This window comes from Bactrocera tryoni, unplaced genomic scaffold (genome assembly GCF_016617805.1).
Source record: "Bactrocera tryoni isolate S06 unplaced genomic scaffold, CSIRO_BtryS06_freeze2 scaffold_25, whole genome shotgun sequence".
NCBI classification, from domain to species: domain Eukaryota; kingdom Metazoa; phylum Arthropoda; class Insecta; order Diptera; family Tephritidae; genus Bactrocera; species Bactrocera tryoni.
Window position 1 is genome coordinate 29,800,688 of NW_024395977.1, and position 16,578 is coordinate 29,817,265.

At 40.9% G+C, this 16,578-nt stretch overlaps 2 protein-coding genes and 1 pseudogene across 2 annotated transcripts; all 3 read left to right on the forward strand.

The window, feature by feature from the left end:
• The first annotated feature begins 2,053 nt into the window (after positions 1 to 2,053).
• LOC120780860 lies at positions 2,054 to 2,821 on the forward strand. Its single transcript, XM_040113095.1, has 2 exons — positions 2,054 to 2,122; positions 2,189 to 2,821. Exons 1-2 carry the CDS (start codon positions 2,054 to 2,056, stop codon positions 2,819 to 2,821), a joined length of 702 nt encoding a protein of 233 aa, XP_039969029.1.
• A 2,385-nt stretch (positions 2,822 to 5,206) lies between these two features.
• On the forward strand, positions 5,207 to 5,893 carry LOC120780861. Its single transcript, XM_040113096.1, has one exon. The coding sequence runs from the start codon at positions 5,207 to 5,209 to the stop codon at positions 5,891 to 5,893; it is 687 nt and encodes a 228-aa protein (XP_039969030.1).
• An 8,173-nt stretch (positions 5,894 to 14,066) lies between these two features.
• LOC120781044 lies at positions 14,067 to 14,269 on the forward strand (annotated as a pseudogene).
• The last annotated feature ends 2,309 nt before the right edge of the window (positions 14,270 to 16,578 follow it).

Genomic DNA, 16,578 nt, shown 5'->3' on the forward strand with positions numbered 1-16,578 from the left:
ACACTTAACAGTGGCGTCACCAAACAAACAAACAAGATCGAGAAAATAGTTGCACTAATGAATAGGGAACGCGTATCTATAGCTGCGGTCCAAGAAACCAAGCTAGACAGCTGCTCAGATCTTTTAAGTTGTGCCGGTTTCAACGTTTTGCGTAAAGATCGCAAATGCCAAAAGACTGCTAAATCCAATGGCCCTGATGGAATCAACATGCTTATGCTAAAACATCTAGGCTCGCCGAGAATAAGCCACCTCATCAAGGTCGTCAACCTGTCACTGATCACTCTTTAAATACCCGATGTGTGGAAAGTCGGAAGAGTGGCCCAACAAAGAGGTGTCCTATCGTCCGACAACTCTCCTCTCCCCAGTAGTGAAGACACCTGAGGTATTGCGACTCCCGACCATCACTCACCACCTGAGCCTAGATAACCACCAAGATAGATTCCCAAAAGTGCACAGTACCACCACAGCACTTAGCGTCATAAACGCTGAGATAGTTCGTGGCTTCAACCCGAGACTACGAGAGAACGATCCTAATAGCGTTGGACTTGTCAAAAGCCTTTGACTCAGTCAATAACACAACGCTACTGCAGGACATTGAACAAACTACGCTCCCTCCAGGACAGAAGAGGTGGTCCATGACATACCTGAGTGGTCGTCAATCATCCGTACTGATTCGAGAAGAAAAATCCAAAATGAGAAGAACTAAACAGGGGGTTCCACAGCGTGCTGTCCTCTCCCCGCTACTGTTTAACTTCTACATTTCGAAACTCCCACAGCCACTGGAGGGAGTTTCTATAACCTCATAGGCTGATAATAGCATAATTTTGACTTCGAGCATTGGAATCGATGGCATGTATTCAAAGGTAAACAGCTATCTCTCGACCTTTCTCGCTTCTTTTCTGCAAGGAACTTAACACACTTCCTACCAAATCCAGAGCGACCATATTTTCGAACTGGACGAAGGAGTACAGACTTCAGCTTAATATAGCAGTTGATGACGTCAAGATTTCGACTGTCAATAACCTAAGATTTCAGGTATAACTTTTTATAGTTTATACTTCTTCACTCCTCTTACGACCGTGATTATCACCAAGGTACAGAGCCGCAACAAAACCTTCAAGTCGCTAGCCGGCAGCACTTGGGGAAAAGACAAAGAAACGTTGTTGGAAACTTACAAGGCAATCGGCCGGCCGGTCCTCATTTACGCCGCAGCAATATGGTCGCCTGGATGCAGTAGAACGCAGATGAAGAAACTTCAGACTTGTCAGAACACAGCACTCTGGACTACGACAGGATGCAGATGTCACCCGCTTGGAGCGGAACCGCCTTCTAGAAACATGAATAAGCTTTTTATGAACATAATTATACGATCCATTCAGTTACAAAAAACGAACTTTGGACGTCTTCTTTGGCAGCAGTATCACAACGAATGCCAAACAATACGAGAAAAGCCGACAAGGCAATATTGACAAAATCACACAAAAACAAAAAAAAAATGATCTTGAGACCCACAACCAAAATAGAAGGCAAATAATATCTTACGAACAAGGACAAAAGATATGTGGGCACACTAACAAGATGCATCACATCTGGAAGCACTGTTTGTCAGTTATTCTATTATATTTCTATTACTTCATTCTTTGTATATTCTTGGAAATTTACAGTTTCCAACTAAATTCCTATTCTTAGTTCACAGTTTTAAGAAGCGTCACTTTTTGTACAGACGCCGTCAAGAGTACAAGTGTTTAAGATCTCTTTAATAAATAATCGTTTTAGTATTAAATGTGGTGTCGTAATATTTCCACATTATGGTGACCCCGACGTGATTAAATTGGATCAAACTTTGTCTCTCCACGCGTTAAAGTACAAATGAGTGCAAACGTTAATATTAATTGCAAATTCACGCTCGTTGCAATTTCTCACTCATCAGTGTCCAAAAATTTGTGCAAACCAGTGACCACGTGCTCTTAATCGATTCATTGACATGCCATTAGAGCATTCGCCAAACACGTCCACCAGTAATTCAAACGTCTTGACATCAATCTCCTCGAACATGACCACAAACGACCCAACTGTGACCATCAGTGACGCCGCCGATGAAGCCCAGAACACTGCATCAATTGTAGCTGTGTCCAGTTGCAAACTCCCGCAGTTCTGGTCCATCTAGCCTCGTTTGTGGTTTGTTCAGGTTGAAGCAGTGTTACAGGTGGCCCGTATCACAAATGACGCATCACGTTACAATCAAATCGTTAGTGCCTTGGACACTGATGCAATGTTACAGCTAGCGGACTTTCTGCAGAATCCACCAGAGATCGACAAGTACGCGAAGCTGAAGGACGAGATATTGAAGCGGTTTTCAGAATCCAGTGACCGAGCGCTTACGGAGGTTCAACTCGATGATAAGAAACCTAGCCAGCTCCTGCGCCCGCTCAGAATTCTCATGGGCGACAGGGCCTCAGAGGACTTACTGCGTATAAAATGGTTGGCATTGTTACCACCATCAACCAGCCGGTGTCTCAAAGTACTCAGAGATGCCCCTCCAGATGAGCTTGCTGAAGTTGCAAACGAGCTAATGGAAAACCAGGCTGGCCATTCCGTTACGGCTACACATCTCCAGCCTGCCCAGGCAGCACACAGGGGCGATAAATTTGAAAATACTCTGCTCACCAGCATGGCAAAGGACTTGTCAGGCCTTAAACTTGCCATAGCCGACCTGATGACCTGTATCAAGGACCAGGGAATTTCTCGAGACCGACCCCAACCTGCATCTGGCAGTTTCCATGCAGTTATCATCGAAGGAAGAGCCAGCCTCAAACAATAAGAAGTTCTGCTATTATCACCGTCTCTATGGGTCCAGAGCGTCCTTGCACCTTCGACTCATCGGCGGAAAACTAACTTCGCTGTCGACCATCCAGGCGGCCGGCGACAGCATAGAGGCTAACACACCACCAACCAGAGAGCATCGCCTTCACATTCATGGTCGCACAACAAACATGAGATTTCTTGTCGATTCTGGATCAGTGATCTCTCTCATGCCCAAGTCCGCCATCACTCACACGCTCACAGAAGATGATCTGACTCTCTTCGCAGCCAACGGGGCCGTTATCCGAACATACGGTCGAAAAGTCATCACCCTTGATTTCAATCTTCGCCGTACATTTAATTGGTCTTTTATAATCGCAGATGCCAAGTCAGCCATTCTCGGTGCAGACTTCCTGGTCCACTTTGCATTGCTTCTAGATCTCAAAGGACGATGTCTCATCGATACAACCTCGTCATGCACAACTCAGGGCACACTATCTGAGGCCATGGTACACAGCATTTCAACAATCGATCGCTCAATCTGTCCTGGTGCACATGACGCCAAATACCTGCAATTACTCAACCAATTCATCGACATAACTCATCCCAGCACCAATCCTATCACAGCCACTGACAGTCAAGTCGCTCATCACATTGAGACAACTGGGCCACCAGTATTTGAGCGCCCACGACGAATCACCGGCGAGAAACTACAAATAGCTAAAGATGACTTTGACCTCCTGCTACATCATGGCGTGATCCGTCCATCGAGCAGCCCATGGGCCACCCCTATCCATATGGTGCCAAAGAAAACAGGTGGATGGCGCACCACAGGTGACTATCGAAAACTAAAGGCAAATACAGTTCCAGATCGATATCCAGCCCTTCATGGGGATGACATTCCCCAGCGTCTCCACGGATCCACCGTTTTCTCCACCATCGACTTAGTCAGGGCTTACCACCAGATACCCATGGCCAAGTCAGACATTGCCAAAACAGCTGTAACCACCCCTTTTGGACTTTTCGAATTTCTGGGTATGCCACCCGGACTACGCAATGCCACGCAGATTTTTCAAAGACATATGAACAACATCCTCATAGACGATCTGATTGTCTACTCTCAGTCCCACGAACAGCATCTACGACATCTCACCAACATCTTTGAAGTCCTGCGTGCACATCATCTCACCATTAATCCAAAGAAGTGCCAGTTTGGCAAGTCTGAAGTCATCTACCTGGGGTACACTATCAACAAAGACGGCTACACTCCACCCGCCGAACGCACGCAAGCAATCGCCGATTACACAAAGCCAGAAACCGTCAGCGATTTACGTCGTTTCCTAGGGATCGTCAACTACTACCGGCGAGCGATCCCTCAAGCGGCCCAGATACAATCACCACTGACGGACTTTCTCAAACATGCCAAGAAGAAGGACAACACTAAAGTCCAGTGGACACCTTCTGCAGATCAAGCCTGGCAAGACTGCAAGAAAAGTGTCAACCAAGCCACGCGCCTGGCTTTCCACGCACCAAACGCCATCCTCTCATTGAGATCCGACGCCTCGGATACAGCCATTGGGGGCGTTCTTGAACAGCGACACAAAGACTCATGGCAACCACTGGCCTTTTTCTCCCGCAAGCTCAGTCCAGCAGAGACCAGATACTCCAAGAATGAACTTCTAGCCATCTTTGCCGCCATCAAGTTTTTCAAGCACATTCTCGAGGGAAGAAACTTCAGCATCTTCACCGACCACAAGCCAATCATCTACGCATTTTCTCAACGTGCTGACAAGGCATACCCTCGCCAACTACGTCAATTGGACTACATCGCACAGTTCTCAACTCAGATTTTCCATACCAAGGGCACAGAAAACGTCGTGGCTGATGCGCTTTCGAGAATCAATGCCATAACCATGCCAACCAAACTTGATGCTGAGACCATTGCGCTGGCACAACTCCAAGATGACCAGCTTAATGATCTCCAATCCAGCACGTCTCTCAAGCTGCACCTGCTGAACATTGAAGGTCATGATATACTATGTGATGTGACCAATAATATTGTGCGCCCTTATCTTCCATAGCCACTCAGACACCAGGCCTTTGACATCATCCATGGTCTTTCTCATCCTAGTGGCAGGGCCACAGTCAAGGAACTCACCGGAAGATTCGTCTGGCGAAGTATTAGAAAAGACGCACTCCTCTGGTCCAGACACTGCATACCATGTCAAAGTTCCAAGGTCCATCGTCACAATCGCACCATACCAAACCACATTGAAGTACCAGACAATCGCTTCGAGCACGTCCACCGGGTCTCATAGAGCTGCCCAGAGTCAAGGACCTTCGCTACTGTCTGACGATCATTGACCGCTTCAGCAGATGGCCACACGCCATACCACTCAACAACATGACAGCTGAGACAGTTGCACACGCCTTTTATACTCAGTGGATTTGTCAATTCGGTACACCATTGACAATCACCACTGATCAAGGTCTGCAGTTCGAATCAGCACTGTTCACCTCACTCTCACGAATGCTGGGCATTCATCGTATCAGAACGACGCCGTATCATACTCAATCGAATGGTCTGGTGGAACGGTGGCACCGCACACTCAAGGCGGCTCTCATGTGCAACAATGAGACACCTTGGCCGGACATGCTACCGTCAGTTCTACTAGGACTCCGAACCGCATACAAACCAGATCTGAAAGCATCTCCTATCCTGCTTTTCGGGACTACACTGCGTATACCCGGTGATTTCTTTGATACAGCAAGCACACCAGGTGATCCACAGACATTCGTGAGGAAATACTGTCAAATCATCCAAGCAATCAGGCCAACACCAACAGCTCATCACATCAAACACAAGCTGTTCCTACTCAAAAACCTTGACCCGTGCACCCACGTCTTCAAGAGAGTAGACTCCATCAAGAAGCCTCTGCAACAACCATACACTGGCCCCCATGAAGTCATCCAGCGTGTAGACGATAAAACCTCCATCATTAGAATCAATGGGGCAGACAAAACAGTCTCAATCGACATGCTGAAGCCAGTATACATTGAGTTAACAGACAACTCACAACCAACACCTTAAAAAGTCCAGCAGGACTTTATTTCAGGGGGAGTACTGTGGGCACACTAACAAGATGCATCACATCTGGCAGCACTGTTTGTCAGTTATTCTATTATTTTTCTATTACTTCATTCTCTGTATATTCTTGGAAATTTACAGTTTCCAACTAAATTCTTATTCTTAGTTTACAGTTTTAAGAAGCGTCACTTTTTGTACAGACGCCGTCAAGAGTACAAGTGTTTAAGATCTCTCTAATAAATAATCGTTTTAATATTAAATGTGGTGTCGTAATATTTCCACAGATATTTGTCAATCAGAACACCAGGTTAGGATCTAAACTTACTTTAAGATACCAAAAAGAAATATTTAAAGGGGATAGAAGTACCACAGTCTTATTTGAATCAGGCAAAATCAGTCACAAAAGCAATATTAAGAGTTCGTAAATCTTTCCAGCCTAAATGTTTGCACTAAATTGTAGACCATTGAATGGGTTCGTAAAAATCACCAATTATACAGACGCACAAACAATATCAGTTTATAAGGGAAACGGGAAAATAAGAACGTCCACAACCAAAATTATTCATCTCATCAATTTGAACCAAATCGGAAGCGCACTAGATACACACGACAATAGTCTTTATCACTCAATTCACCACGAGACCAAACCTAGATTCCTAAATTGGTTAGATTCGTCATGGACATACATATGTATGTCGCGGGACCATGACGATCTGGTCATGATAGAGCACAACTTTGACAAACTTATCACCAATAATAACAAACAAGTAATAGACATTAGTTTACAAAACCAAGTGAGAGTTATCAAAGAAGAGTTAAATAATATCAGATATGCAGTTCAATGGGCAAGGTTAAACATTATAAATTCTTTACTCTTAAATAAAGTCGAGTTAAATTAAAATTATTTGAATCACGCAATATGCCGCATGGTCAATAGAGGAAATGTTAGAGTTTTCCGATGTATTCATTTGACACAATACAACAACACCCATTTACATTATTAAGATACCGAACTTTGATAAAACCAATTACCAAAATATACTTCTAAAGCCGATTGTCCAAAATAATTCAGCTATCTATTTAGAACTAAACGAAAAATTTGTGTTTAAGGAAGAAATATATCGAATTCAAGATGATTGAAAAACTATAATAAATGTCACACTATGCAATAAGGACACAATTGTTAATTTAAGAAATACCAATTGTATACCAAAATAAGTTAGGGGAGAACGTTCACTTTCAGCAACCCTGATCATATCCCACAGATTGAAAAGATTGGTAACAGTCTCATTTTGTTGAACAAATTTAATGGATTAATCATATGGAACAACTTTATCAGTCATGTAGAGTGATGTTACATCGCGACATAGGAAATAAGGAATAAGGAATTTAGCAACATCGAACCAATAGTTATGAAGCCCGGAGCGCCTACTATTCAATTAACGTCTCTGGAAGATAAAATTGTAAAAGTGTTGTCACTAGAATCGTTGGAAACTCTTTATATAAACCACACCCAAGCATTTGAAGACCGAATATAAAAGAGATATGATTACACTGGTTATATTTCTCCTCCTCATCTTATTAATTTGCCTAGGGTCATACGCATGGCAACGAAACAAGCAGAAAATTTTGATACAAATGTTATCATTCCCAACACTGTCTGACTCGAACGCCCATACATTGAAGATCATGATGTCAAGTCCACCTCAGTTCAACAACGTACCATATTTCTAACAGACACTTGAAAGCAAGTGTAAACTAAAGGGGGAGGAGTTAACTATGCGTTTGTTTACTTGTACTTTTACAAAATTGCAATTGTTTCGTCGCTAAACCGAAAGTACCTGAAAAGCCACGCGCGCTTACCTTTACGTTCACATTATCGCGCCGCCAATCTAAGGTTTCGTGTAGAGCTATATTTGATTAAAGCTTTTAGTTCCAAAAGTGTCGTATAATAAAATAGGCGTATTAACCCAAATTAAGTTTTCTTATAACTTCCTGGAAAATAACTTACATGAAACACACGTGTGTTCGATCTGTATGAAATCGTTTCACCATACATCACATACAAATCCATTTTGCGTTCGCTTTTCAAGCAGTGAATATGTGCGACAAGTAAGAGGAAAATTGTTCGGCGATCTTTCCTATTCAGGTAGTGTATACAGAAAAATGCGATTTTGTGTGCACACAGCGCCATACACGACATACATGTGTGCATACCGATCGTAAAAAAATCAAACATTTTTGCCAACATGAATTAATATGCGCACAAGACCATACCAGTAAACCGCAATCGAACACATACTGATCGAACACACATGTATGCCGTGTATGACCACTTTGAGGCAAATATGTTGCCATTTAAAATGACTTTTATCAAATTTAACGGCAAAAACAAGTAAAGATAAACATCACGTGCACTCATAACTTAAAGTTATAAAGGCGTCAAAATAGGGTACAAAAAAAAACCTATTTCGTTTTATAAAAACTTAGTAATTTTTTTACCGTATTTTGAAATAAAAGATTCTTTAAATTCGGTATTAAACTTACTCTTTGAAACAAATCAGAATTTTGTTTTCTTATAAAACAGTGTTTCAAAATATCGCCAAAGTCAAAAAAAAGAGAAAAAGGTTAAAATAATTTAAGTTTTGTTTGCAAAAACAAATACGTCATTCGAAAGGTCTGAGATTCTTCTTTCTCAAACCGTTTTTAAATAAATCGGTAGATACTTAGCTAAGCTATGGGCTAATAGCGCGAAAAAGTACGAAACATATTTTTTTTTAAGCTTAAGTCGAGATTTTGGGAGATTTCAGATTCCAAAGTATTATCATTCTACTCGACAAGAAAAATAACATCACTTCCAAGGTATTTTGAATTCATTCTTTATATACTACATATACATATGATTAGCGGGACGAGCTGAGTCGATTGAACCATGTCCGTCTATCCGACTGTTCGGTCTGTATATACTCGAACTAATTCCTTAGTTTTTGAGATATCGATTTAAAATTTTGCACCCGTCATATTCTCCCCAAGAATCTGTCGGAAACATGTCATTGTATTGTAAAACTTGTGTATTTGTAAAGGCATTATAGCTTCGGTGCAGCCGAAGTTAACGTTTTCTTATTTCAACTAAAGAAATCACAAAAACGAGTTATGCAATATCGTCCATTCATATTTCAGAGTCATTACAAGACAAAGTGCCGCAGTTGCTATTGCAATTTTTTTGGATCATTAATTTTTTCTCTTTCACGACCTTTGAATTACAAAGAGAATAATATATATGATAATTATGTGAGAGACTTCCTTTTGATGACGACCACTGCAAACATATTAAAGATTACGATTTAAGGACTTGCACCTGGAATATCCGGTCCCTTAATTGGGAAAGTTCCGCTGCCCGGCTGGTTAACATCTTAGTTAGAATAAAGGTAGACATCACCACCGTCCAAGAAATGCCATGGAGGAGACAAGGACTGAGATGAGTAGGTCGTTGTAGCATTTACTACAGTGGCCGTATAAGAGAGCGCAAATTCGGTGTGGAAACCGTGATGGGAGTGAGACTCCGTCGCTTAATACTGGAATTCACGGGTGCGTAATTCCACTGCAACAAGATAGCCCGGACCACTCTGTGTAGCAAAGGAGGCAGGTCAACAAACACAAGGACGGTTCGACGTAGAGAAGCTGCACTCACAACAGACAGCCGAACGATTTTCTACTCCATTTGCACTCATATTCTACAGAGCTTTCATCAGCAGCTTGGTATAAGAAAACTGTGGGACAGCATTTCAGCTACAAACGAAACCATTGGTTTTCTGAAAAGGTAAAAGAACAACTGGTGCGATGAGCAGTGCCACGTGGCAGTGAAGAGAAAACATAAACCACAACACGTACAGGATGGGATACATACCAAGAGTTTCAGGGAAAAGCGCATTTGCAGACGATAAAAGAGAGAGTAAAAATACGAGAGTACGAAGTACTTGACAAGCCGACTTGGGTAATGTTTGAAAGTTCTACGAAAGGATGCGATTGCTCAATCGATGATGATGGAGCGGACGTTGCAATTACATGTCTGAAGAACAGCTAAGCGCCGGGGGTCGATGAATTGCCGGCCGAGCAATTCAAATACGGGGGCGAAGAACTGATAAGAAGCATGTATCAGCTTCCTTGTAGAATATAGTTTTACGAAATAATGCCCAACGATTGGAATTTAAGTGTTTCTCCTTCCAAAAAAAGGGATACCTCACAATCTGAGCCAACTACCGTGGTATAAGCCTCCTCAACATCGCCTATAAGGTTCTATCGAGAGTATTGTGTGAAAGACTGAAGCCCTAAATAAATAAATAAACTGATTGAACCTTATCAGTGTGGCTTTTGCGCTTGGAAAATCAACAACTGACAAGGTATTCACCAAGGTCCAAATCTTGGAAAAGACCCGTAAAAGAAGATCGACACATATCACCTCTTCAACGATTTCAAAGCTGCATTTGGCAGCACGAAAAGGATCTCCTTTATGCCGCTATGTCTGAATTTGATATCGCCGCAAAACTAATACGACTGTGTAAACTAACGTTGATGAGTACCAAAAACTCCGTCAGGATCGAGAAGGTTCTCTCCAAGACATTCGATAGCAAATTAGGTTTCAGGCATGGCGAGTCTCTATCGTGCGACTTCTTCAATCGACTTCTGAAGAAAATAACTCGAACGTACGCCGATGATATTGAAATTATTATCCTCTGGATGGATAAGGCGGCGAAGCAAAGGGGCTGGTAGGGAAAGAGGGCAAGCCGAAATATGTCTTGTTTTCAAACAAAGAGTCGTCGCATTCGCAATTTGGCTCCCACGTCCCTGTTGACAATCATAATTTCGAAGTAGTAGATAATTTCGTCTATCTTGGAACCAGCTTTTACACCAAAAGCAACGTCAGCCTCCAATTCCAAAACAGACTAACTCTTGCACACAGGTGCTACTTCGGACTGAGTAGGCAACTGAGAAGTAAAGTCATCTTAACAAAGAAAGACCAAACTCTATAAGTCACTCATTCTCCCATCCTGGTATGCATATATTCATTGACGATGACATATGTTGAGTCGGCATTATGAGCTTTCGAGAGAGAGGTTCTGCAGCAGATGTATGGTCAAATACCGCAGCCGATGTAACGATAAAATGTATGAGATTTACGACGACATGAACATAGATTAATGATGTAAGCGACAGCGGCTACGCTGGCTAGGCCATATCGTCCAAGTGGATTAAAGCACTCCAGCTCTGAGAGTATTCAATGCAATATCCGCCGGAGGAAGCAGAGGAAGAAGTAGAGGTGGGGAAGAACCTGGCTTCGCTTGGAATCTCCAAATGGGACCAAGCAGCGAAATGGAAGAACGACTGGTGCGCTGGCTTAAACTCGGCTATAAAAGCGTAAGCGGTTTCTACGCCAGTAGAGAAGAAGAATGAAAATGCATTTAACACCAAATGAACAGCTGTTCGCTGAGGCAGTTTGTGATGCCAATTATTATGACCTAATAAAAATATCTCCGAATACGGAGACATTCAAGGCATTAACCCGGAAACTAACATATAGACACCACGCACCTAATAAGACCAATACGAAAAAAGGGATGAACGATCACACGTACACAAGATTTTCGTTTAGAATTGTAAACCGAACCTTAAGGAATGCATAGAAACTTTAAGATAAATTTTTGAAAGCGGTTAGGTAATTAAACGACAATTTAATTAAACCGATAGGTATCTTGTAGTGATGGTAGCTTAAAAAATCATCTTTTCAGACAATTTTTAAACTATAATAATATACAAATTATTAAATTTTTATAATTATATTTTATACTTTTATTAGGTTTTGGGTGATTGTAATGGAGTGTTTATATTTAGATAATACCAGAATACAAAGATACAAATTAACTGTTCAACATGCTATAAGTGTCGCGTTGCCGAACCACATAAACATTTGCCAAAATTTTCTAAAGAATGGACAGAAAAACTCATTTTGCTCGTGTGAACGCACTGAGTGGCATCAAAAGAGAATTTGCCTGTAATGAAAGCTCCTTAAATTTTAGTGTTTTCTTCAAGAGCCGTCGGAAGAGCATATCTGTGGACGAAGACAACATCTGATGAGACGACGTTATGAGTTTTCGAGAGAGCTGTTGCGTCAAGCGACAAAATATATATTCAATATATATAGCTTCAGATTCAATAAATATAGCTTCAGAGACTTCATGGCGCCCGAGCAGGGACTTATGCGTGTTTAAAAAAGTTAACTTAAATTTTACACACACTGTAATAATAATAGTGAACAAATTCTTTTCGCAACCAATTGCCAATTGTAGCTTTTTCGGTGTTTGGATTTCGGTGTTCATGGTTCAGTGAATGTGAAAAAACTACAAATAATAAAACAAAAAATACACAAAAAAAATTGTAAAAAAGATTAAAGATCCAAACATATATACATATACATAAATATATGTGAAGTGCTTCAGTGAAAACCTCCAACACAAAAATATGTACCTACATACATATATAGTGCGTGCAGTGAAACCTGTAATAAAAATAACAAAATATACATTTGCATATATAATACATAAATGCAGTGAAATCTGTAAAAAAAAACAAAAATGTATACCAACGGCAGGGGCCGACGGATTGCCGGCCGATCTATTCAAACACGGCGGCGAAGAACTGATAAGGAGCATGCATCAGCTTCTTTGTAAAATATGGTCGGACGAAAGCATGCCCAACGATTGGAATTTAAGTGTGCTAAGCCCACTCCATAAAAAAGGAGACCCCACAATCTGCGCCAACTACCGTGGGATTAGCCTCCTCAACATCGCATATAAGGTTCAATCGAGCGTATTGTGTGAAAGATTAAAGCCCACCGTCAACAAACTGATTGGACCTTATCAGTGTGGCTTTAGACCTGGCAAATCAACAACCGACCAGATATTCACCATGCGCCAAATCTTGGAAAAGACCCGTGAAAGGAGAATCGACACACACCACCTCTTCGTCGATTTCAAAGCTGCTTTCGACAGCACGAAAAGGAGCTGCCTTTATGCCGCGATGTCTGAATTTGGTATCCCCGCAAAACTAATACGGCTGTGTAAACTGACGTTGAGTAACACCAAAAGCTCCGTCAGGATCGGGAAGGACCTCTCCGAGCCGTTCGATACCAAACGAGGTTTCAGACAAGGCGATTCCCTATCGTGTGACTTTTTCAACCTGCTTTTGGAGAAAATAGTTCGAGCCGCAGAACTAAATAGAGAAGGTACCATCTTCTATAAGAGTGTACAGCTGTTGGCGTATGCCGATGATATTGACATCATCGGCCTCAACACCCGCGCCGTTAGTTCTGCTTTTTCCAGGCTGGACAAAGAAGCACAGAAAATGGGTCTGGCAGTGAACGAGGGCAAGACGAAATATCTCCTGCCATCAAACAAACAGTCGTCGCGCTCGCGACTTGGCACTCACGTCACTGTTGACAGTCATAACTTTGAAGTTGTAGATAACTTCGTCCATCTTGGAACCAGCGTAAACACCACCAACTATGTCAGCCTAGAAATCCAACGCAGAATAACTCTTGCCAACAGGTGTTACTTCGGACTGAGTAGGCAATTGAGAAGCAAAGTCCTCTCTCGACGAACAAAAACCAAATTCTATAAGTCACTCATAATTCCCGTCCTTCAATATGGTGCAGAGTCTTGTACGATGTCAACAACGGATGAGTCGACGTTGCGAGTTTTCGAGAGAAAAGTTCTGCGAAAGATTTATTTTCCTTTGCGCGTTAGCCACGGCGAATACCGCATTCGATGGAACGATGAGCTGTACGAGATATACGACGACATCGACATAGTTCAGCGAATTAAAAGACAGCGGCTACGCTGGCTAGGTCATGTTGTCCGGATGGGCGAAAACACTCCAGCTCTGAAAGTATTCGACGCTGTACCCGCCGGGGGAAGCAGAGGCAGAGGAAGACCTCCACTCCGTTGGAAGGACCAAGTGGAGAAGGACCTGGCTTCGCTTGGAATATCCAATATGCGCCACGTAGCGAAAAGAAGAAACGACTGGCGCGCTGTTGTTAACTCGGCTATAATCGCGTAAGCGGTGTCTACGCCAATTAAGAAGAAGATACCAACATACATACATATTTACCCATATTCATACTTATACTATACTTTACAGGATCATTTCTGTAGTTAGTCTTCATTTAAATATTTTGGAAATCGACCCGCGATGACGAGGTATATCGTTTTATCTGACAGCGTGAGGTTTATGAACTTCATTTCTAATATTGTGTTGTAGCATATTAGAAATGATGTTTCTTCAAAAATCGCTCGCTTACAATGGATAAAACGACTTTTGAGTGGTCATTTTAATGAATAAATTCCAAGGTTTTACGCAAAAATAATGCGGTCAATAAGTACAGTACGCTTATGTATGCTTGCGCATTATTTTTCTTTCGTTTGTCTTTAATTTTTGCGAATTCTCAACTATTTTATGTGACTATATTTCTTTCGTCTCTCTTTATTTTTCTGCGAATTCTTTGAATTTCTGAACGCGCACATGCGTATACATACATTCACATGAGCATGTGCAGATACACAAGATAGGATAGAAAGATGTATGCCTTTTAACATCGTATACTGTACTAATAAATATTTTTCGTATTAATAGAAATTAAATTTATCACAGCAATATTATGTATATGTATATTAGGTATATTGCTGTGATAAATTTAATTTCTATTAGTAAGAAAAATATTTATTTGTATAGTATTACGATGTTAAAATGCAAAAATTAAAGACTAAGTCCGTCGAGATTCGAACCTGCGTTCACATTGTGACTTTTAATGTGCTTACCACCAACACCACTATTGACACTTTCGTGGCGTTGTCTTAAGTATGTTTTGGTTATGCATGTAAGAAATATACGATGGTTCAAATAATTTTGTTTAAGTATAGAAATATGCTTTTGTAGAACATTTGCTTTCGCAAACATACAGACAAATGTGCAAACGACATAATATATGTATGATTGTTTCGCATTTTGCCTCTACGCCGGTAAAATTTCTATACAAAAATCGACTGAAATGCATGAGAAAATAAAATGGACAACTAGGGTAAATAATTTTAAAAAAATGTATTGATAATTAAATATAAATGAAAATACATGTAAATTTACTTAAATTTATTTAAATTTATTAAAAAACTTATTTAAATTTATTAAGAAACTTATTTAAATTTATTGAAAAACTGCAAAGAAATATAAAAAGAAAATTCATTTTACTTTGGCCGAGTTTTGTGCGCAATACAAATGCAACGCCAATAATGAATACAAGAAATTGACTAAACACCATGATATAAGGTATACAAATTATAATATGACAACCCAATTCGAAGAGTACAAAAGAGAGATGGTTACGCTGCATATTCCCTTCCGCAACGAAGAGACAGAACTACTTTCCGAGTCAAAATTCCTTCATTTAGACTTTGCTTTATAAAATGTGCATAATGAATTTAAATGTTCTAGTTTTCTTTCATACAAAATGATATGCATTTCTGAATATCACTAAGAAGTATAACTTCTTCCGCGCGTAGGGACTCCACGCACCTTTTTTCATGCGGTACAGTGGTGGGCGCAAATAAAAGCTCAAACGTTTTTGCCCTAAAAAAGTAATAACAATAATTGCATTACAGTTAAAACAAAAAAAATCAGTTTTATGAACTGTTTAAAGTGCCGCATAGTGAAAAACCGGTAAACTTAAAACCGTTGTGCTTAAAACCGTTGCTGTCATCACCGTTGCTATCATCATACCGCTGCTGTCATCCCGTCGCTGCTGGTATTAAGCCGCTGCTATCGTCACACCGCTGCTGCCATCCCGTCGCTGCTGCTATCCCGTCGCTGCTGCTGCCATCGCTCCGCTGTTCCACTAATTCCGCTGGTGCCATCACTTCGTTGCTGCCGTCTATCCGCTGCTGCTTAAGTCGTCATGGGAATGAGCTGCAGCTGCATCCTGTGCCAAAGGGACGCAAGCGCCGGCAAACAGCCGACGCACCAGGTAACGAGTGCGAATTATTAAAAGTGGTGCAAACAAAAAACAATAATAATAAAACTGCACACGCACACTTTCAGTTTTTGGCTCTCCCTTTTCACATTACACATATGTATATATATATCGTTTTCTACATATATTATATATTATATAATATACGTATTATATACTATTCAAGTGAATGTGAAGTGATTTTGGGATTGCGGATTTGCCTACATTAAGGTGCGACCCTTTTGTAAAATTTTAATTCGGTCAGTTTTTTCGCATATTATTTCGTGTTTTCGCAAATTTAATTTTTGGACAATATTTTTTCGCGTTAAATTTTCAATTGTGCTTGCTGTTGCACATCGGTTTGGCTTTCGTATAATTGGAAATCGATATTATATTTTCTCGCTTTCGTAACCTATTCCAAATATATTTGTTGCCAACCTTTATTGCTATTGGTTTGGCTTTCGTATATTTGGGAATCGATATATATATATTTTTTCGTTTTCGTTATCGATTCTTAATATATCTGTTGCCAACCTTTGTAGTCTTTTTTTCGGAAATTCAATTTAAACACGCAAAATGAGCAAGCCAAAGCCAACTATCGCCAACCTCTCTCCAAGTAAGGAGTTAATCGACT